The sequence below is a fragment of the Strix uralensis genome, chromosome 2, assembly GCF_047716275.1.
Source record: "Strix uralensis isolate ZFMK-TIS-50842 chromosome 2, bStrUra1, whole genome shotgun sequence".
NCBI classification, from domain to species: domain Eukaryota; kingdom Metazoa; phylum Chordata; class Aves; order Strigiformes; family Strigidae; genus Strix; species Strix uralensis.
In genome coordinates this window covers 137,658,924-137,681,161 of record NC_133973.1, presented here as the reverse complement: position 1 = coordinate 137,681,161, position 22,238 = coordinate 137,658,924, and the positions used below count along the sequence as shown (strand labels likewise).

Here is a 22,238-nt window from a genome sequence, read left to right as displayed (position 1 = left end):
GGCTCCCACCATGAAGTAGGATACCTGCTCGCTGTTTTAGTTTTATAGTGCTGATCCGGGGTGGTAGAGGGGGTGTAGGTTGATTGAAAAGACCAAAGAACTCTAGGGAAAAGAAAACTTTTTGGTGAAAGATTCCTACTACCTCCCACAAAAGGCTGGATTAGCTCTTTCAGCAAGACAGTGGAGGTTTCATATTTGCAATATGTCTGAGATATTCCAGTATGTAAACTAAGCAGGAATATCTTCAAAAAGCAGGACCTCTATTGATACTGAAGAGCAAAACCACCTCCCCTCTTTGGGGTTCACCTTGGTCTAGTGCAGAGATACCATCGCAGCTCATTCCCTCTCTGGTTGACTGCTAGTCTCCCAGCTGCCCACCATGTTGGCATTTCAGGGTCCTTGAACTTGTCTCACATGCTCGGGCCCTCTCTGGTGCCCTGCGTTTGCTGCTTCCCAACGTCTTTAGCTGCTTGCCTAACCCTGAGAGCAGAGTGCTGAGCTGGAGGGACAATATTCCCATGACTGAGAGCTTTGCTTGTGTATATAGGGGACCCCCTCGCATCCACAGAGGGACCTTTGCTCTTCACATAACTTTTTAGGACAGCTAAAACAAATACACAGCTTGGGGCAACTCCCAGACAAGCACCAGATAGTTCTCCCCGCTGCAATCTCCCAGTGCCTCTGTGTTGGAACAGATATAAAGATGTTTCGATTGTTTGTGAGCTGCTAAGAATTAACACTATTAACTTACAGCAGGTCCTTGCATTAATCCTCCCTGTTAATTCCTTATCTTTGCTTCAGCATATTGGCTTTCAGAGCCCTCATCTGAGAAACTTATCATCTGTTTGTCTGGTAGTTGCCCTAATGCACGCCCTTTGCTTGCGTGCTGCAAGCGCGGGAAGAGCGCAGGGGGAGGTGATGGTGGAGGGGGGAGCAAAGGCATGAGCAGAAACTGCATTTGGAATGTGCACAAAGGAGAAGTCGCTCCGGGCTGGAGAACTGCAGCCTCCCAGCTGGCGGGTGTCAGCATCGGGCATCCCAAGTCCCGAGGCACTGGGAGTGGGGCAGCTGTCTTTGCTGAGCAGGCTGAAGATATCTTTTTCTTGAGCAGTAAGGGTTCAGCCACAGGGGAATTTGCTGGAGTGCTTCTTGCCTGTAATCAAAAAATACATTTTTATGATTGAAACAAAAAGGGCATTGAAATTGCAACCAAAGCAAACAAATAAATTAACTTTTAATGACTTCCCAGCTACTTTCATATTTGTTGTAGCGGAGGCTCTGCCAGAAAGCTTCAGGGAAAGGAACCAAGGCCGCGTTGACTCCGGCCTTGTGTGTTTGTAACAACCCCTGTAATCACCCAGTGCTGCAGCCCTCAGACCGCGGCGGGTGGTGGGCAGAAGACATGCAGGTTTCCATTTTGCTCTCAGGAGATACAGACAGTATTTACAGAGGTTCAGCTGAGGCTCAAAAAGTATTGCAGAGCCACCTGCATTTCTCCTACGGCATCGTAAGGCCTTGGCAGCTCTGAAGAAGAGCTCAGCAGGAGGTATCGCTGCAGAAGGCACCAGATTTGTCCTCTGCGTTAGCAGATGTTCAGGATCGCTTGAGCACATCACCCAAGTGTTGATGCAAAATATCAATTTTCTTGGGTCAAGATGCTTCATTTAGAGTTTACTTAGGAAGCATTTCTTTACCGAGAGGGTGGTCAAACACTGGAACAGGCTTCCTAGAGAGGTGGTCGATGCCCCACACCTGTCAGTGTTTAAGAGGCATTTGGACAATGCTCTTAGTAACATACTTTAACTTTTGGTCAGCCCTGAAGTGGCCAGACAGTTGGACTAGATCATTGTAGGTACCTTTCAACTGAAAATCTCCTATCTCCTCTCCTCTCCTCTCCTCTCCTCTCCTCTCCTCTCCTCTCCTCTCCTCTCCTCTCCTCTCCTCTCCTCTCCTCTCCTCTCCTCTCCTCTCCTCTCCTCTCCTCTCCTCTCCTCTCCTCTCCTCTCCTCTCCTCTCCTCTCCTCTCCTCTCCTCTCCTCTCCTCTCCTCTCCTCTCCTCTCCTCTCCTCTCCTCTCCTCTCCTCTCCTCTCCTCTCCTCCACCTCCAGCAGTTTCCCACTGCGCTGGCACAGACCCTTTATACGCTGCCTGTGTGCACGTGTGTTTAGAGCAGTTCCCATCTCAGATGCACGAGCTTCCACAGAAATTAAGTGTGACTGACCTTAGCAGCAAATCAAAAGGATTAATAGATACAGATGTGAGCTCTGCAGGGATGGGACATGTCCAGAGAGGAGTTGCTCTCTTCTGACGTTCACTTTGAGGCTGGACATGCTTTACACTGAAAGCCCTACTTTTTTTCTTCATCTTTTTCAACAACTAACTTCTGCTGTTGATTCACCATCCCATGGCTGGTTCCTGAGGCAGGGGGGATGAGGGGTCATCGCCTTCCCTCTCTCTCCCTGTTTTGCAGTTTTCAGGTGTTTAATTTTTGCAATGCCCTGATGTTTCATCCTGACTTTTTAATATCCAAATGGTCAGGCAATCAAGCCCTGAAATGATAAATCCTGAAAGCACACATTCTGCCCTTTTGTAAACAAAACTTTCAGAATAGTTCACCATTCCTAAAGAGTTAATTCTTCACAAAAAAATGTAGGAAGATTCAAGGTTTTTCCACTTTCCATGGATTAATATTTTGCCATACACCTCCTTTGTATGCAACAGGTTTCCCCTTTTCCTTTCAGACTTTCCTCTGGTCCTGTTGAGGAACCTGCGTCATCCCGTCTTCCTGCTGGTGGTGCTGGCTCAGGTCAACCTCTCTGCCATGGTTGCTGGTTTAGCAACGTTCATGGGGAAGTTCCTAGAGAGACAGTTCTCCCTCACGGCGTCCTTGGCCAACATGATCATCGGTAAGTGTTGCTGCCAAGGCTTGCCAGATTTTGAGCACCTCTTAGAAATTAATCTAGAGATTACTAAGAAGCAGCTCTTCCTCTGGAGCGGCCACTCTCCTTCCATTACCTACAGGCAGACGTGGCATGAGATGTGATTTCTCAGCAACCTTCCTTCCTTTACATTGTAGCCTGAGCTTGCTGGAATAAAATCTTTTAAGACCTGGAGAAATGTTTGTTATCTAAAGCTGTTCACTGTAATCAAGGAGAGGAAACCAACTCATTGCATCAAGGGAACAAAGAAACATCAGAAGTGAATTGTGCACATTTCTGTAGCCGGGATTACTTACATCAATCATCAGGTTAAAGGTCTTTAAAAAAGTAGGTAGTAAATAAAATTAAAAACTGCAGTAGTGTATGCATGCGTTTTGAAGACACTTGGCAGCAAGAGGCTGGTCAGGTTGGTGTAATAATCATGCTTAAACTCTTCAAAATGTTTGCTATAGTTAGTCTAATTGCTTGTACCAGTTGGACTAATTGCTTGCTGTTGGTATCATTAAGAAGGAAAGGAGTAAGTGTTAAGCAGGATATGTGCTTATGAGATTAGATTGCTTTTGCTTGTATTGCAATGTCCGGAAAGTCCTGTCTGGGGCTGAGGTCTCCCTGTGCGAACTTGTCATGATAATAAAAATATATGAACAATAAAGCCCTTGCAATCAGTTCGAGAGTTCAGAGAACTAGACACAGAAGTATTTTAAATATATTTTTGAACAAACAGCATGCGTCCTCGGAGAAAGAGACTCCTGAAGTCTGCAACAAATAAATCAGAAGAAAGTGAGCAGAGCAGACTGGTAAAGCCCAGCAACCCAGGCTAAATACAGGCAGAAAGGTTAAATGCTGAAGCAGTGGTGTCCTCCGCTGGTGTGACCTGCTGAGTTGTTCCCAGGCTTGATTTACTCTCTCTGTTAAAGACGTGCACCATATTTCTTGTTCGAATTTATGTAGCTTTTGTTCCCAGCTACTGAATCTTGCTTTGCCTTTTTCTGTTAGATCAAAGAGCTTTCTGTAGTTGGAAGACCCTTCCTTGTGTGGGTATTTATGGGCTGAAAGCCACCTCCCTGTTGATTCTTTGTGGAATTAAACAGATCGCACTTCTTTGGTATCCCATTGTAAGATGGGTTTTGCAAATCTCTAGGTCTGTCATCGAAACCTTCACAGTTTTGTAATGATGACAACAGAAGTGGGCACACATTACATAAAAATGAAATATCCTCTCCAGGTTTCATTCATATTTTCTCATGTCTACAGTGAAAAATCACATTTGCTGGATTAAGCATAGCTTTTCACTGGTGCCTACATCGATGCATGGATGCATAAGACAGCCAGTTTGCTGTAGGGTCCCACTGTTTTTGCAAAACTGCTCTTTCTTAACATTATTCCACCGGTCTCTGCAAAAACCTTGGTGCCCTCCAGATCACCAATGCTGAAAAATAGGAACCCAACCACAAATCCTCTGGGCCTTTGCTATAATGAAGGGACTGATACAGCTCAGAGGATGGAAAACAAGGACTTGCCTTTCCCCAGGTGCTGTGAACATCCCCGGGGCCATGGTCGGGATCGTGGTGGGTGGTGCCATTCTGAAGAGGTTCCAGATGTCCCTGAAGCAATGCAGCGCCATGTGTGTCCTTGGCATGTTCCTCTGCCTGCTCCTGGCTTTCCCCCTCCTCTTCCTCGGCTGCCCCACACAGGAGGTCGCAGGCGTTACCTACAGCGAGAGGTACCAACATCTCCAACTAGACTGGGCATGGGTGGGTCATTCCCTGGGCTGTGGGTACCCCCCATCGCCAGCTGCATTCCTCAGGGTGGAGGCGGAAGTGAAGCAGAATACCCAGAAATGGGTTTATTCCCTCTTGAGAAACAGTTAATGGTGATAAAGTAAGGCTAGAAATTAATGTTTTTGTGAATAAGCACTGAATCTTCTGCGTCCTTACTCCTTCTAACTTCATTGACTGGTGGTGAAACCCGAAGTGAACGCATTTTGGCATAAACAGCACAAGATTAAAATTTCATCTTGGGAAGTGCAGTGTGTTACTCACAGGAAAATAATTTGGGCAGGGGCCAACCGTTGGATCACACCTTCAAAGCCGTGGAGGCTTCCCTACGCAGCTAAATGTGGGCAGGACCTTGTTTTCCCTCAAGGCTCAATCCAATTTTCTGCAAATTCACATCTTCAGCATCCTGTGGTCTCGGTGGAAGCTGGTCCGAGCCCTCAGTGGGAAGCTCACCACCTCCCACAGCGTGGTGTTACGCTACCCCAAGACCCCACGTTTGGGGCCAAATATGAAGGAAGTGGGTGAATGCCTTGACCATTCGTGGTCAGGATGCTTTGCCCAGGCAGAACAAAGGCTTGGGGGGTTATAGCAGAATTTCTGTGGGTCCTCACTTGCATATGGGGAAGGTTTTTTTAAGCAATCAACTGTTTCTATTAATCTCGATATATATGCGGTATATTTTCTATATAAGATGATATTAATGATGCTCAATACCATGTATTAATATTTTCTTTCTGCTGTAGCTCTGAATTTGGGCACCACGCCTTGGAGTGTAACCTCCAGTGTAACTGCCCCGAGAAAGCCTACAACCCCATCTGTGGCTCTAACATGATTGAGTACATCTCACCCTGCTCCGCCGGCTGCAGAGTCGTAAATATTGATGCACACACCAACTCAGTCCTGGTGAGTCATTCCTGCTGCGCTACTGTCCTGGCTTGGGATGGCTAATGAGCGATGACCAATGTGGTGCTCAAGTCTGGTAATTAGGTTTTCTGATGTTCGTTAGTGTCCGACAAGCTCTGCATGACCCTGTGGGGTGAGGAAGGGAAGGTTGAGAAGGTCCAAGAAAAAACCTGGTGTCTCTTAACACTCTCCAGTATAACGCAGCCCTTGCCAATACGGGTCCTTGGCCAAGACAACGAGCAGAAACCTTTTAGGTATCCAGACTTTTAGGATATCAAGGTGTCCTTCCCCATCCACTGCTCCTCCCCCAGGTCAGGTTTTGCTCCACAAACCCTAGCTTCAATATCTCCCTTGCTAGCCAGCAGCTTGAGTAGACTTTTTGCATGGAAGATGCAAAAACCTTCTTCTTTCCCTTCCCACCTAAATGGTGACCAACAAGGTCACCTTTCTTAGCTGTGTTTTGTGTGGTGGGACAGGGGGACGTGCAGCGTGGGAAGGGTTAATCACAGCACCCAGCATGACCCCAAGTCCATGGATGCCTCTTGTGCTCAAGGGCTGCTTTCTCCAGCAGTCAGCCTACAGCCTACCTCCGGGCTCCTGCTGTGAATTGTCCCATCTGTGTTCCTTGAATAGGGACCTACCAAAACCAGGCTCCCAATTTAGGCATCACATGCCTGAAGTTCTCTGAAAGTGGATGGAATCCAACTGCTTCGATTTTTCCAGGGTTGTGAAGGCAAAATATCAATGCAAGTGGTACATATTTTCACATACCTCGATGTCTTGCAGCAGGTCTCGCCCTGATTGCTCACACAATAGTATTTGCTTGAGCTTTACCTAAGATAAGGTAAAGCCTAGAATGAACAAAGCCTAGAATGAACAATTTATTTATCTATTTTCTGAAGCAAAGTGCAAAACTACACGTGGTCCAAACCGCCCTCCTGCAGTGGGGGGAAATACCAGCTGAAAACACTCAACTGATACCTACAGTTGCAGAAGTAGCCTGGGTGTTTCCATCATATAACTTGTTTTATCTATGCTACATCTACAGATGAAGAGAGAGGAGGTAAATCTTGCTTGCGGGGACTCAGGGAGCAACTCTGTATGCTCTGGGCAAGCCAAGCCTGGAGGGACCATTGCCCCAGTACACACAGCACTGACATGTAGCAGACCTTCCATGAATGCTCTGGGAGGGCCTCATTAGAGCGATGGGATTGCACCTTTCAGCCTGCAGATTTGCTGGTTAAAAAGTCATGATCTACTTGCAGGGTGCATCCCCTCCACAAGTCCCAGTTGTCAAGACAAGTGTCTGCATGAGAGGATAATTCAGGGGAGAGTCCCGATGCGGGGGTTAGAGAAATGGGGTTTGCTCTTGGCTTTCCCTTGATTTGCAGACCTGGCAGGGTTATTTTGCTGTCCTGTGCTTCTCTCTCCTCTGCTGCTCCCTGCCTGTCACCAAAACCCCAACAGGTATGAGTTTTCACAGTGCAATTTGTCTGTTGGGTCTCCAGGCAATACAGTTCAACAAATAAATAGTAAGGAAGTCTTTGCCAATTCAAATACCTCTCTGAAAAACGTTAGCAATCCATACAGGGTGAGTAGTTTTCAGCCGTGTTCTTGGCACAGGATATAACGGCAGCATGGGACTCTCTGGGTGCTTTTTAGCAGCATTTTGTTAATTAACAGCACTTCATTTTAATAACAATTGTTTTCTGCCAGAGCTTAGTCCCAAATGTGCTTTTCTGCATCCCTGTGCCTGCCTTTTGTACAGCAGATCCTTTTCAACTGCTTCTTCCTCCTCAGAGGTGCCTCCAGCCCTTTAACATCCTGCGCTCCTGAACATGACCCACGCCTGCATTTATTATATTTATTATTATGTGTAGCCTCAAGCTACAACAAAATCAGGGCTCCCTTGATGGTGCCATGCAAATGTTACTTGGTAAAGCCATCATTAGCTCTTCCTTTAGCACTGAGGTAATTTGCTGAATCTTCTTTCCACCTATTGCTGCATCTTGACCCAATTTAAGTCGTGGGAGAGCTTCTTTGGCACAGGGACTCTATTTCAATATGTTGTTATAAATTCCAAGCCATGTGTCAGCACGTAGTAGCCAGAGCACGTTGCATCTCCCTGGGATGGGGAGTTCATGGCACGCAGCGATGTGGCTACAGATGCTGAGCTCTGCTCCTTTATCATGCTGGACTAGGAGCTGAGCTCAGGTATCCACAGAGCAACCTCAGTCCCTCTCTGGTTTTGGGTATTACCTGTTGCAGGAAAAATGAGATTATTGCATTTTATGGCATTCCTCTAGCTGCTGGTTTCTCTGCTATATTACACTTTTCTCCCTATTTTCAACAGATCTTTGTCAGTGCAGGGACCTGTTGCCTACTGCGTTCCATCTCCCAAACCCTTGGGTTTCTAGAAAACCTCCCAGTGTGCAGAAAAACCTACAATTTTGTGCTCAGCTTTGCTGCAGCCCTTCCAGAGGAGGTTTGCACAGTCCAAGCTTGGCTTAACGCTCTTGTACACTGAAAGTGATTTGCTCTTTGCATCGCCTGATGTCCCCAGATTTCATGGGCAACAGCAGGAGCCTTCAAACTTTGCCCAAGAGGAGGACCTTGCGGTGACAACCTCTCAGTGCTTTGCTATTTGTTCGGGTCCAGTGTGACCTGTTGAAGTGAGGTGGCCACAGGGCTCCTGGGTTTCTAAGTCCCGCTCTGCTCTCATTGTACATGGTCATGGGTGGGAGAAGGGACATCCCTCTGCTCCCAGCTGGGTCAGATCTGAGCTGGTCAACACATACCCCAAAATCTGAGGTACCGGGAGGTCCCAGCTGGGGAAAAAAAAGTAGAAATAAGACAACCAGGCAGAGTTTGATGTGAGCAGCTTCCTTTCTTAAGAAAATAATTGCTAAATGCTACTCTTGGGGATGTTTGACACACAGCCCTGAAAAACCAGGTCTGGCCAAGTGCCCACCCCTGCCCAGAAGCCACAGCCCCAGTTTCAGGGCTGCTCTCCCTTATTCTCTTCTCCTCACTTTGCTGGGTGGTTTTCCCCAGCCCTGGTGCTGCGTCAGCCTCGTGGCACTGCTGCCTGGATGGTGCATCTCACGGGGACGGGCCACCGGTGTCTTCGTGGCTTGTCCACGCTGCTCGGAGGTTTTTGCAGCTGGGGTCATGCAGCCTGCTCTAAAATCCTCCAAGGTTTTGAATGAAAGGGGCAGAGCCCTGCCTCATGCCTCTGTCCCGTGCACCTCCAGCCCTTTGTCTCCGTTTGAATTTATGCGAGTCCCCTCAACTTCCTGACTCTGATTTTTTGTAAAAGGTGGCAGTCATGCAGATCGAGTAAGTTTTAATTTATCTAATTGCATTGTTGTTAACTGCTTTGGCCTAAATTCATCTCAGCTATCGTAGGCACTTATCTGTGGTGGGTCCTCTGGAGACCCACCTCTCCCTCCGTGACTGCAGAAGGAGCCCAGATGATGAGTTTGGTTTAGTTTGTTTCAGATGGCTGAAGAAGATAAACCCCGGTTTTAATTTAAAACATTAAATCCTCTTTCCTAGAGGTGGGAGGAGGGATTGTGTCCCCTTTCAGCCCAAATCTTTCCCTGTGCTCTCAGGCAGGAGCAGATCCCTGTGGGTCTCTTTTATGGGCATCAGCTGGGCCACTTCCCCAGGCAGTGATGTGGGAATGGGGATTTGGGAGACCCTGGGCAGCTCCTGCCTCTGCGATCACCCTTCTGCAAACTGCCATCCCGTTGGGAATCTGTCCCCCTCCAGCAACAGAAAGATCACGCTCATTTTATTTAAAGGTCTCTTCCAAAAAAATGAGGTTTCTTGTTTAAAAAAAAGAGAACTGTGACTCGAATCTGGAGAAAAAGAAAAAAAAATTCATATCCCTCGCCCTGGGGCATCTTTCCTTTGCTACCGCTGTGCCAGTTATTTATGACCCTCTCTCAAAGGTGAGGTTTTACATTTTCCCCTAGCAAGTGTTTTCTGATTTAATACTCCCCTGAGCTTGGGCTCTGGTTTTGATTGCCAGCTCTGCTCTACACGTAGCTCCTGGATGAAGGGGCTCACAGCAGGAGACAAGCTGGGTACAAGTGACAGAGCCCAGGCTGCTCCCCTGGAGATTTCTCCCAAAAGATATGACGCAGGAGAGTAAGCTCACATCAGGCTTGAATGTTTTCTCAGCTGTGGGTGAGACTTTTCCATGCCAAGATTCCATATTTATGCAGGATGCCAAAGCATTTTGCTGGCAAATGATGGCACTGAAATAAACCTGTGTGTAAGCATCTTCGGTGCACAACAGGCATGAAACACGGGTCTGGAAGCACAAGTGTAGAAGGGTTGCTGCTGGGAGGCCTCGCTGGGGCTCACACTAACAAGGCAGGGATGTGTCTGGGTTGGGAGATCTTCCAGATGCCTCTGGAAGCGCAGAGAGATGAACCACAGTAGCACTGGAGATGAACCAAAGTACCGCGGTGGTCCCAGCTTCCCCATCAGCTGTGCATGCTCACCCGTGTGACATCCTAGCAATGCCCGTGGGACTTGGTGGGACTGGAACCTTCTTTCAGGGACAGCAGCATGTTGGAAGCTGGAAGCGGGGATGGGAATATGTGTTTCCTCATCCGCTCAGTCTGTTATCCCCAGCCAGCTTCATTGTGTGTGTTTCTTTCCCCCTGCCCCTGCTCCCCAAAGTGTTGAGTGCTAATTACTGCTAATTATTTACAGATGAAACCCAAACACCCTCCCTCCCTGTGGCAGCTGGCAGTTATCCCTGGTATCTCCATAGTCTTGAGCAGATGATCAGCCTCTGGATTTTTCTCTCCTCTTTGCAGAACTACACCAACTGCAGCTGCATCTCCAAAAACGGGCTCGTGGGGTCTGCCAAGCCCGGGACCTGCGGCACCAGCTGCTCCCACTTCTTCCTGCCCTTTGTGGTCCTGTCCTGCCTGGCAGGGATCCTCGCCAGCACATCCCACACGCCGTCCTTCATGCTCATCCTCAGGTGAGTGGGCTGGGTTGGCCGTGGTCTAGGTACAGCCAGAAAAGGCATCCAGAGGTGGCATTTGGAAAACCAAGGGGTCCTTGGATTGAGGAGGAAGGTCTTCTCCAGCTGAGGAACTGGAGGGTTAAATCAGCCCTATATTGCACCTCATGCCCAGTTCCTCCTGTTCCTTTTACGTGGTTTTTGCATGTCTTGGTGCAGGGAATGGGGAACGGGGCTTCCCTGCTCCTGTCATCTGGCAATGCATGTGGTTGTCCGACTTCTAGGCTATGCCTGACTCGGGAGCAGACTGTGCTTTGCTAGCAAAGGCCTGGCATGGCTGGGCAGGACAGAAACATCGAGCATCTCCAGGGTCAAATATTGAAGCAGGAGAGACCTTCAGGACTTGCACTAGCAGAGCTCCTGCTGCCCTAAGACTACAAAAGCTCTTCCAAGGTCTCTTTGGCTGTTGCTGCTGATCCCTGAAAAGTTAAGCAGCAAGTGGAGGTTTCAGGCTGCTGGAGGCTTTATCGTGGAGCCACCAGTGCTGCATGGCCAATTGCTCTTGCAGGCAACGTGGTGTTCACCAACAAACTCAAGCAAGCAGTGGGTGAGTGGGTGTCACACCATGCCGGCCCCCCACGGCACCTCCACCCGTTCATGGGGTTGTGGGGCTTACAGGAGCCCCACATTGCCCTCAGCACCCCTCATTCCTGGTCTCGGCACAACCTTCAGATCCAGCAGCCATCCTGTTCCTTCTCCCCACCCACAGCTGATACCTCAGTAACGAGATGCACCATTAACTCAGCATTAATTTAGCATGGCAGTGCTTTGGCACTTTTTAATGCAGCTCCATGTTAGTTAATTGTCTTCCTTCTTTCTGATGGATCTTGCTTGAATACAGCCTCCCTTCCCAGTGCAGAGAAGCAATTAGGACTCTGGTTTCCCACCCCCTTGAAAAGGTGCCTGTGGGGCAGGCAGCGGCAGACTGGAACCAGCCTCAACACGAGCCCAAGGCTGGTGGGGCTGGAGTCTGGCACAGGCAGGAGAGGCTGAGGCTGTGCTGGGAAGAGGGGAAAATCATGGGAAAATCTCTGTGTTAGTCTGTAAATGATATTTCCAAGCATGTTTCTGTGGTCAAAGCACTCCAAACAGTCTCTTTTTAGGGAAAAGCTGGGGTTAAAACTTGGTTTTGCCTTGACTCCCAGGCATTATTAAATCACCTTTTATGCCGTGAGTGAGCTATGTGTACACCAGGCAGTCAGAGAGGAAAAGGGAAGCTGAGTCCCCTGAGGTGCGCTGACCTGGAGGTCCTCTGCCACCCAGTCCTCTCCTGTGTGTGACTCCAGCAGGTACCACAGCCTGAAATATTTATGTCAGAAAACGGGTACCAGAAAAATATACACTGGGGCATCCCACCTCAAAAAAAGCCACTTCCTCAATGGGTGAATCACTTTTCTCTTTCAGTTACAAAAAGCATCCCTTGTATTGCTTGTGTTTGGCAGAGAGAGCAGCTATATTAGTTTCTGTTTGTGTTGTAGAGATTCTTTAAATTAAAAGCAAAAAAAAACCTTAGCTGAGCTCCTCCCTGTCTCTTACAGAGTTTGGGAGGTTTTTCAGGCCAAGAAAAGGCTGTGGTAGTCCTAATGAATGAAACTTCATCATTTTTGCTGACGTAAATGGGAACTGCCTGGGGTCCTTGGTGGCTGGGTTGAAGGATGACTTTTTGGGTGAGGTGCCGTAAGGCTTCCAGCGATGCCAGGGAGGGAAACATCCATCTTTGCGGAAATGCCAGAGGGCACACTTTCCATTTTGTTTTTCAGGAGCATCCAGCCTGAAGACAAATCGTTTGCAGTTGGGATACAGTTCATGCTGCTGAGAGTTTTAGGTAAATTAAAATGTGTTGAAATGCCGTCCTGGAATTTATGCCATCTCTTGGGGATTTCATCCCTGAGCAGCCCCAGGGCTGCAGAAGTGTTGTTAATTCAGAGTTTCAGACTGACTAAAGTCTGTCCTAAGCCAGGGAAAGATGCTGCCTTGCAGGGTCTGGGGGGCTGCACACAGTGGGGAGGGGATGAGGCATCTCCATGGGGGTACATCTAGATGGCTAAATAAAAGAGGGCAGGAATAAGTCTAGGTCCAAGAGGGCAGCCCTTGGCTGTGTGCAGATACTGCCATGTTTGCCTCCAGCACATCAGCGTGGCTGCAGACCATGTCCCATGAGCCCACTGTTTATTTTTTCTATGGTGAAAATCCATGTTCACCTCGAGGCCCCCCAGAATGTGCCACTGCAGTCATGGAAGGAGTGCACATGCACAGTGCATGAAGGACTTTTTACAGGGGCTTGTAGTGATAGGACAAGGGGTAATGGCTTTAAACTGAAAGAGGGGAGATTTAGATGAGATCTAAGGCAGAAATTGTTCCCTGTGAGGGTGGTGAGGCCCTGGCACAGGTTGCCCAGAGAAGCTGTGGCTGTCCCCTCCCTGGAAGGGTTCAAGGCCAGGTTGGACGGGGCTTTGGGCAACCTGGGCTAGTGGAAGGTGGCCCTGCCCATGGAAGGAACAGTGGAACTGGATGATCTTTAAGGTCCCTTCCAACCCAAACCACTCTCTGATCCTGTGAGGGCTGCATCACTCCTGGGCTGAACAATGGTTCCTTATCAAAGAGCAATGAGAAAGAAGGACCGTCTTGCATCTTGGTGGGGTGCAAACACACAGCCAGCCCTTGGCATGCTGTGCAGGACCAGTGGCTTCATGGACCACAGCAAAAAAGACCATTACCAGCCACTTCCCGCCCCCTTAGCACATGGGAAAGTAACCAGGGTCAGGTCTGTCCCAACTGACCCTCTGTTTCCAGCGTGGATGCCGGGGCCCGTTCTGTACGGCAGCGCCATTGATACAACCTGCATCCTCTGGGAGAAGAAGTGCGACAGGAAGGCAGCCTGCAGATACTACGACAACAACCTCTTCAGGCAAAGGTAAGAATGAGCAGTCAGCGTAAGGGCGGAGCGTGCAGAGGGAAACCAGGGGGAACGTGCCATCAGGCCGCCTCTGGTGTGGAATAAGTTGCTGTATATGCCATAGCAAGCAAAATTGCATCCCCCTGGCCCATGCTAACTCCCAGCAGTGCCCAGGAATGGTCTGGAAAGTCACTGGCACAAGCCAAACCCCTGCCAAGGACCATGTGAACTTGCTGCTATAGACCACAGAGATCCACTTCCAGAAGCACTCCCTGCATGATAGAACAATCATTCACTAGAACAACCTCCCCAGGGATGTGGTAGAGTCCTCATCATTGGAGGTTTACAAGATGCAGGTGGACAAAGTGCTAGATAATCTCATCAAGGCTCCTTTTCCCACAAAAGGTTGGACCAGATGATCTTCTGAGGTCTCTTCCAACCTGGGCTGTTGTGTGATGCTATGATTATTTTACCAGCATAGCCACAGGCAGCTTGTCCTGTCACCTCAGTGGAAGTAATGCAGCATCTGGGGTGACCCCAGCCTAAAAGCTGCCTGTGAGGTGGTGCAGGGTCCATGCAGGGTGCCTTGCACCCTGGGGTTCATCTTCCAACAGAACGGCCCAGCTCGACACACAGAAGACACCAAATCCAGCCTGTGCACCGCAGGGAGGCTGGAAGGGAGCTGTAGGTGGTCTTTCAGCCCCACTGCAAGTTCATCATTCTTGAATGACTCACTGACCAGCAGCAAATCCTATTCACCCTCAACCCCAAGGCATGATTTGATATGCCTCCTTACCGGGAGATACGGTCTCTTAATGTAACACCAAGAGAAGTGCCTCTTGATAGCTCCTCCACCTCTTTCTGTCACCCTTCTTGGGACTCAGGCTTGCAGCAGTTGTTTGCCCATGTTCAGCATCTGCTGGGTGCCTGGGGACATTGGGTGTTGGTGCTTGGCGCACATCGGAACACCCTTGCTACCCTGATTTATTGTGTTTCCACACCACAGGTATCTTGGTCTCCAGTTTTTCTTTGAGGTGGGCGCTTTCCTGTGCTTTGTGACCGTGTATGTGGTTCTCAGACGGCAGGAGAGGGAAGCCAACAATGCAGCAGAGACAAAGGCAGAGCCAGAGAAGGAGAAACTGGCAGGAAACTCCATAAAGGACCCAAAGTCCAAAGTGTGACACCAAAAATGTGAATTGTGATCTTTGTCCGGGTAGGTGAAGCCGTGTGAATCACCCCACACATGAACTGTGAAGGATGGATGCTTGGAGCAATGGACAATGGGGCTGCTTCCTAATCTTCTGGGTGGGATGTACTAGGTCTGAACTGCCACGGGAGTCTGTCCATACGCTGTTCTCCACCTGCCTCCTCCACCTCAGTGGTGCAGCTTGCTCCTTCACGTGGATTAGTCCACATACATTAACCATTGGACACTGCAGTCTTCTGGATTTATGTCCTCCAAAGCATTTGTTCCTGCTGACAGTCTCAGTGATGCCGGTGCTGAACATTAACCACATAGCCAAAGGGTTTTGTTTTTTTTTTTTTTTAGTAAATCATTTATAAGAAATGGTTCTGTACTGAATCTATACGTCTCCATGAATGATGGACTGTCCTTGCCCCCAAAATGTCACTTGTGCTTATTCCTTTTTCTCTCATGGCGTTAGATGGTCTCTCTTCCTTGAAGGCTTCATCCAGCTCCAGCTGACATTAATGGGATGTTTGTCCCAGGCTGTGGACTGTTGCAAGGACCAGCTCATGTGCTTCACCCAGCTGCTGTGTAGATGCTGCTTTGGTGGCAAGGGGCAGGGATGAGGATGGTGGGGAGAGGAGGACATCAAAAGGAACCACAGGTCCAGCCCAGAAGAGAAACTCCGGTATCCACAGACTTGTAGGGCTTTGGCAGCACAGCCACATTTTACAGCAGTAACAATAATAATAATTCTTAGTTATGCATTACCAGTACTTGTCACAGGAGCTTACTGAAGCATGTGAGTGTTAAGGTTTCTTTCCGTTTTCCAGTTTGAGAAAGGCAGAACTTTTCTCAGGGATGCAAGACCAGACAGGGAGGTTGAACCCAGCCCTCTTGCAGACTGGGCAGAGCTCGTGGCTAAGCCGTTTGACCACAGAGCCAGACAGCCTCACTGTGCTCCTTGAAGGGGCTACTGTCAGATGCAGCTGTAATTATGGGGTGAAAGTCAAGTCTGGTGTTATTTTGGTGCAGCTGCCTCTATTTTCTGCATTCTTCCCATCTTGGGGCTCCATTCCACTCAAGCACAAATTGTGTTGTTGGTCTCGTACCATCAGTGTACAACCACAGACCATTGGGTAACTTGTAATTTTTGGCTCCAGAATGGAATTCAGTAGAGAAACCAAAAGTTCTAAGTTCAGCCCAAATATGCAGAAGAGAAAATACACAGTGGAGAAAATCCATTAACTCCTCACACCCTGACAAATAGTCCTATGGTAAGATCTGAGGTGTGCAGAGAAGTAGAGTGGTGGAAGGTGGAAAGGCGGGTGGTTAAGTGACTGGTTTAGATATTTCACCAAGCTGTTTGCCCAGCCATTTTGAGAGACCCAATTTTAATTTTTTAGGGTTTTTTTTTTTTTTTTGCATATTTTTGTGCAGTGCCTTTTGTTCATTGAGGAGGTGGTTAAGAGTGTCTACAGCCCTGTTCACAGGTACCTACACACAGAAGTGACTTCTGGCTTAAAAGGAGGTGTTAGAAGACAGACGTGAGATTGGATGCTGAAGAGATGTAGGTGGACCTATTCAAGGAAGGACGAGTAGCATATGCTAACCATGAGCATCAGAAAGCCAAAGCTGGGGGATTTTTGCACTATTCTCAGTTTTCAAGCCATGACTAGGTAGCATCTGTTTCTAAAACAGACTAGGAATAGGAGCGAGGTTCTTTGGATGGGAGTAGGGAAGAGGCAGGCCACGATGTTCACAGTGGTCCCTCCAGCTCTTGGTAGCCCATGAATTTGTGGCATCCTCGCTGCATATGGTGAAGAAGGTTCTTTCCTGGCTAAGCACAAGCCCTTGGCTCGCAGGCGGTTTCCTGCCTTGTTTGGCACAACCTCAAGTCACTCCAGGGTACTTTCCAAACCACAGCAAACTAATGACAACACAATTCATTCTGTATGGTGTGAAAAGTCGAGAACTGCAATGTGCTTTGCCAGAAATACCCCTGGATAGGGTTGCAGAATGACTTTGTAAAGTGATAAAGGCTGCACCTCCCTACCATTAGGACAGCTGACTTCTGATGGGGACCAGACCATGCTTGAGCAGCACGGCCTGATCGGTGGCCACCGCAGAGGTCCAAGGAGTCCTGGGCTCTGTGTTTTGTCAGCGCAATCCTTCTGCAAAATCGCTGCTGACCCTTTGCTCATCCTGTGCTGCTGGGTTTGCCAGGCTGGGCTGTTGGGCAGTGGTGGGACAGGTTCAGGGGGTAGCTGTGTTTTTGCAAAGCAGACAGCACAGCACTAGACTTCTGTTATGAATCAGAGGGAGACCCTCAGAGGGATGACTGTGCAGCCTTTGTGAAAGCCCCCCAGATTGCATCAGCTGTTTCTGAACCTCAGGATTACCAAAGCAGTGGTGTTGCTTATAGAAAGGAGGGGAAAAAAGGGAAAAAAACCAAACCAAACACTCTAACACAGCAATTTGTCTTGTAAATTTGTTCACAAACAGCATCTCTCAGAAATAAACAGTGAGTTCAGTTACTTCCCTTGGATTTGTACTGTTATGTCAGGAGGCAGGCAGGCTGCACCATCCCTGGCCTGGAGTGATGGCCATGTCTGCTGGGCTCGTGATGGATGCAGGAGCAACCCACGGGATGGCCTGACCAGCTCCCTCCCAGCCTGGCCTCTTCTCACTGCTGGGCTCGGGACTCTACATCCATTTTCCACTTGGAAAACTCCTTTCACATCATATAGAGATTTTTCTCAGGCAAGGCTCAAGCTGGTACAGCCTGAATTCTTCCTTTCCTCATTACCCCTCCATCAGAGGAGAGTTCCCTGTGGGTAAGCATCCAAGGCAATTGCAAACAGTGTATCTTAGCTTTGTGGTCAACTATAGGCCTGTTATTATGCTTTTGCTGTGGTAATTTCCATTAATTTGGGCTGGAGTTTCTATAAAGAGAAATAAAACCACTTTTTCCCCGTCCCCTCCTCTGTGCTGTTCAAGAACACTGTTGAAAGGGACTGACTTGCAAGAGAAGATTAAAAAGAGGCAGTTTGGAAATGCTAGCTCCCGCTGGCAGCAGGGAGGGAGATAAAAACTAGGAAATATGAAAAGGTTGTCAGCACCAAGGTAGGAGGAGGAGTGTTTGACGGAGAGCAAGGGGCAGGCAGGTAGGAGGATTGCAAAAAAAAAGGAAGCAAAGGAAGGTGCAGCATCAGCAAAATCCACCCTTGCTGTTCTGCTTTGCCAGGTTTTCCCCAGAGGAGATATTCCCCTGGAGATAGCTTAAAATAGATTTTACAAAGCACTTAAGGATACACATTAGTCAACAGCCATAAATTGCATAAAGGAGGTTAACGTGAGTCAGTCCAGCTGGGCCATAACTCCATTGGCTTTCTTCAGCCTTTCTCCTTTGTGCTCCGGGAAGGCAAAAGGAGTGTTACGGAGGCTCCCAAATGAGCAACCAACCACCAAAAATAAAAAATAATTATTAACACAGTTCACTAGCTCTCCATAAATTACAGGTTTGAATGTCTGTGAGAGGAGAACAGAACAACTTTCTAGGGTTTAACGGCAACCCAAAACGCAGAACAAAGCCCCAATCCCTAGGGTTTAACGGCAACCCAAAACGCTTTATCACTCACCTGACAAGTGAGGGCTCTCAACCTCGAGGACCTGCTCAGGGCAGCGTCCGGACCCAAGGCACCTCGAGGAGTTTCCTTGGTCAGCGTCCTGACCCAAGGGGAGAGTCCTCGACCGCAGCTGCTGCTCCAGGGAACGAGCTCCAAATGGCTCCCCCAGGGGACTCCATTTATACCCAGGCCGAGTCTGACCTGTAGTCAATAGCGGCTCCCGTTGACCAAAGGTCTCAACTACCACGAGGCCCTGAGAACAAAGGCAGCCAGGAGCTGCTGCACTTCAGCAGCCAAGAAGCTGCTTTCATTGGGCGGATGCACCTGTCACAAGGAGATAACCTACAGCAAGACAGGAATAGGAAAGATGTCCAGACCAGGAACTGAATGCACTGGATGTTTCTGTGCAGCACTTTGTAGTACCAGGGGTCACAGACCTCAAGATAGAACCTTTATGGACTGCTGAGAATTGCACAGGGTCAAGAGCATCAATTAAAACAGGAGGGAAGGTATTTTCCCAGCTACAAAAAGGCTTTGCAAAGTGCAAGGAGGTTGGGGGTGTGGCACCAGTTCCAGCAAAGGCAGCAAACTGGTTAGAGCTCTGCAGGAAAATATCTCCAAGGCTGGGAGCTGCTTTTGTGCAGTTTTCACTTTTGAATCACCCCGTTCATGCCAATCCCTTGCAAATTCACCGGTGGTCTACAGCATCTTTTCATCATATGCTGAGGCCCTTGGTACATATGTTTTTAATGTGGTTGTGGGGGCTGGTCTCCAGTACAATGCAGCCTCCAGTTTAAGTAGTCACTAAATATAGCATTGTAGGAGCCCCTCAAGAGCTCAATTTGAGGGTCAAGCTCACAGAAATGTCCTAAGAGACCTCTGGAGGTCATCTAGCCAGCAAGACCATCACCAACACTAAATGAAGGCAGCTGTGACTTTGACCTGACCTAGAAAAACCTCTGAGGATGGAGATGCCACAGCCTCCCCCCTTGTGCTAGTGCTGCACCACCTTTCTGGTGAAAAACGCTTTTCCTAGTGTTCAGCCTGAGCAGCCCAAACCACATCTTGTGGCTGTTGCCTTTTGTCATGCTGTCTGCTATGGCTGAAAAGAGTTTCAATCCATTCTCTTTACCCTTCAGGTAGATGTAGGGTGGTGTTAAATCAACATTAGCATCCTTTTGGGTAGACTAAACAAATCAGCTGCCTCAACTTCTTCCCACTGACCATGTGCCCCAGGTTCTCCCCAGGCCCTCTCCAATTTATGTGCATATCTCTTGAACTGGGGAGCCCCAAACTTTGCACTATATCCCAGGTGTGGGCTCCCCAGGACTGAGTACAGGGGATAAAAACATTCCTCAGGATCCTTCTGAAGCTGGCCAGCATGTGGTTTGCCTTTCTCATGATGCCAGTGCTCTGTTGGCCTAAATTCAACTTGGCGTGCCCTGTAATCCTTCTCAGTGGGTCTCTGCTCACCCAGGCAGTTCCCAGCCTGTACTGGTGAGTGGGTTTATGTTGACCCAGGTACAAAGTACCTCACACTTCTTGATGAACTTTCCAGAGGTTCCTTTTGATCTAACCATCAAATTTCTCAAGGTACCTTTGGATTGAAGCTGTCTCATTCAACATGTCACATAATTTAGTAACTCTTTCAGACTTGCTGACATGCATTCTGTCTCATCCTACACGTCATGGATAGTGGACAATATTAGCCCCAGTACTGATCCCTGAGGATCAACCATTCCCCTTGCTACCTGCCACCAGCTGGATGTAGAGCCATTGGTCACTAGCCTCTGAGCCTGGCAGTCCCACCAGTTTTCAGCCCATCTAACATCCCTTTGCCCACAAGCCCACACCTTCTCAGCCTTTTCTGTTGTCTGGGACTCAGATCATCACAGTTTTTCATAGATGATGGAGAGTGACTTTGCAAATATGTCAGCCAGCTCCTTCATCACCTTCTGGTGAAATCCATGTGACTCTGTGGATGTGAATGCTCCAGCTTCTCTGAGTGGTCCTGCTGCTCCATGGGCTCTCCATTTACTTCCCCAACCATCCTGGGGGACACAAAGGTCTAGGAGATGGATTTGCCTGTAAAGGCAGAGGCTAAAAGGGTGTGTTGAGAGCTTCAGTCATTTCCATAGCATCTGATACCAGCTGTTTTCCCCATCCATCAATGAAGTCACATTTTCACTGATCTTTTTTTGACAAGTAGAATACCCGTGGGTTCCCTTCTTGTTTTGTCCCTCCTTGACCTTATCTCCAGCTGGGCTTTAGTGTGCTGGATTGTGTCCCTAAGAGCCCAGGCAATGCCTTTGAACCCCTCCTCTGTTGCCCTCCTCACTCCTGTGGTATGTTTTGTGTTTTAGCTCATCAATAAGATCCTTCTCAATAGCCTTCCCCTGAAATTACTGTTATTTATTCCTGTCCAAGATGATGGCTTATCCTGGGTTCTTAAAAGTAATTCTTTACAAACAGCCCCACTCTGCTGGGAACCCCAACCCTCCATGGCTCTTCCTGGAGGGTTCTACCTAGCAACTCTCTGAACAAGCAGAAATTTGCTTTCCTGAAGCTCTGAGGTAAACTGCTGTTCACCTTCCCTACCTCCCCCCAGTTCCTGAGCTTGCCCATCTCATGACAGCTGCAGCCCCAGCTGCCTCTGTGGCCATATTTGCTTTCACTTTTTCTCCATGATAGATCATCACCTTACTCCACCCCTATAGCATCTGCACCAGGCAATTGTTACCTGCCTGGGTTTTTCTCTTTGGCTAGAAAGCTGGAGATCACACACGGCTCCCCACCCACTCACACCCCGAGTGCTGTATTCATCTTTATCTGCTGATGGTGTTCCCTGGCAGAGTCAGTGATGCCCACACGCATAACAGCTATGGGAAGCTGGAAATTTGGATGAGCCTTAGCAATTTTTCCATAACATCATGGACCTGGGCTCCAGGCAAGCAACAAACCTCCCTAAATGACAGGTCTGGCCAGCAGGTAGGTGCTTCTGTCCTGCTGAGGAGCCTTCAGCCACCAACACTGCTGCTGCAGTGATCTGAGGTTTCTATCAGCCTGAGGTTTCCAGTCCAGCACCTTCCCCAGATGGATCCAGTTCCTCCTCCTCTGTTACCAGCCCTGAACTCATTTTCCTGGCAGATCTAACCCAGACTTACACGTTTTTCATCCAGTCCCAACAAGCTTTCTGTGCCAATGGCTGCACAGCACCGTTCGGGAGCCAAGACAGCATGATGCTGGTAGAGCAGTGGTACCCAAGACAGTGAGGCACCACCCCAAAGCACCTCAGCAAGGTACCAGCTGTCATCCTCAAACCATAAGGAGTTGAGACACCAAAATAAAGCTGGACCAGCCCTCTCAGAACTGGCCTTCTCCTTCTGCCCATGCTGCCCAGCCCAGTGGTCAGAGTGCTGGGAAGCTCTTCAGAGAGACAGCTCAAATCTTCTGTTGCAGAAATATCACATTTCCTCTTGTCTTTCATCGGGAGACACAGGGGAAAACCTGATTGTTATCCTCTTGACAGCAACTGTTACCCTGTGACCTTCCCTTTTCTGGAGTAAACAAACCCAAGAGATTCAACCTCTCCCTCTTAGCTTGTGTTTTCTAAGCCCCTAATAAATCTGTCACTGTCTCCTTCAGTCTCTCTCTGTTTCCTTCATACATCTCTGGAAGTGCAGCACTTGATAGGCACAGCTGGGACTTCCTCAGGACTGGACAGAGCAGAAAAGTGATGATGCTCAGTGCTAACACCTCTGGAGGGCAGTTTGACCCCCCCAACCGGGAGAACCCACAGCACTGGGCTGTGTCCAGGACAGGGTCTGCATGCCCAAGGCACTGCTCATGTGCCGGGGAGG

The 22,238-nt window shown here is 48.7% G+C and overlaps 1 protein-coding gene across 1 annotated transcript in view; it reads left to right on the top strand.

The window, feature by feature from the left end:
- SLCO2B1 (solute carrier organic anion transporter family member 2B1) overlaps window positions 1-17,728 on the top strand; it is a 63,473-nt gene extending 45,745 nt beyond the window's left edge. Inside the window, exons 9-15 of the mRNA XM_074860602.1 lie at window positions 2,742-2,906; window positions 4,470-4,662; window positions 5,461-5,620; window positions 10,456-10,625; window positions 12,428-12,492; window positions 13,461-13,581; window positions 14,570-17,728. Of these exons, the coding sequence (XP_074716703.1) occupies window positions 2,742-2,906; window positions 4,470-4,662; window positions 5,461-5,620; window positions 10,456-10,625; window positions 12,428-12,492; window positions 13,461-13,581; window positions 14,570-14,744 (1,049 nt within the window). The 3' untranslated portion in view covers window positions 14,745-17,728. The remainder of the gene's footprint in view (window positions 1-2,741; window positions 2,907-4,469; window positions 4,663-5,460; window positions 5,621-10,455; window positions 10,626-12,427; window positions 12,493-13,460; window positions 13,582-14,569) is intronic.
- The last annotated feature ends 4,510 nt before the right edge of the window (window positions 17,729-22,238 follow it).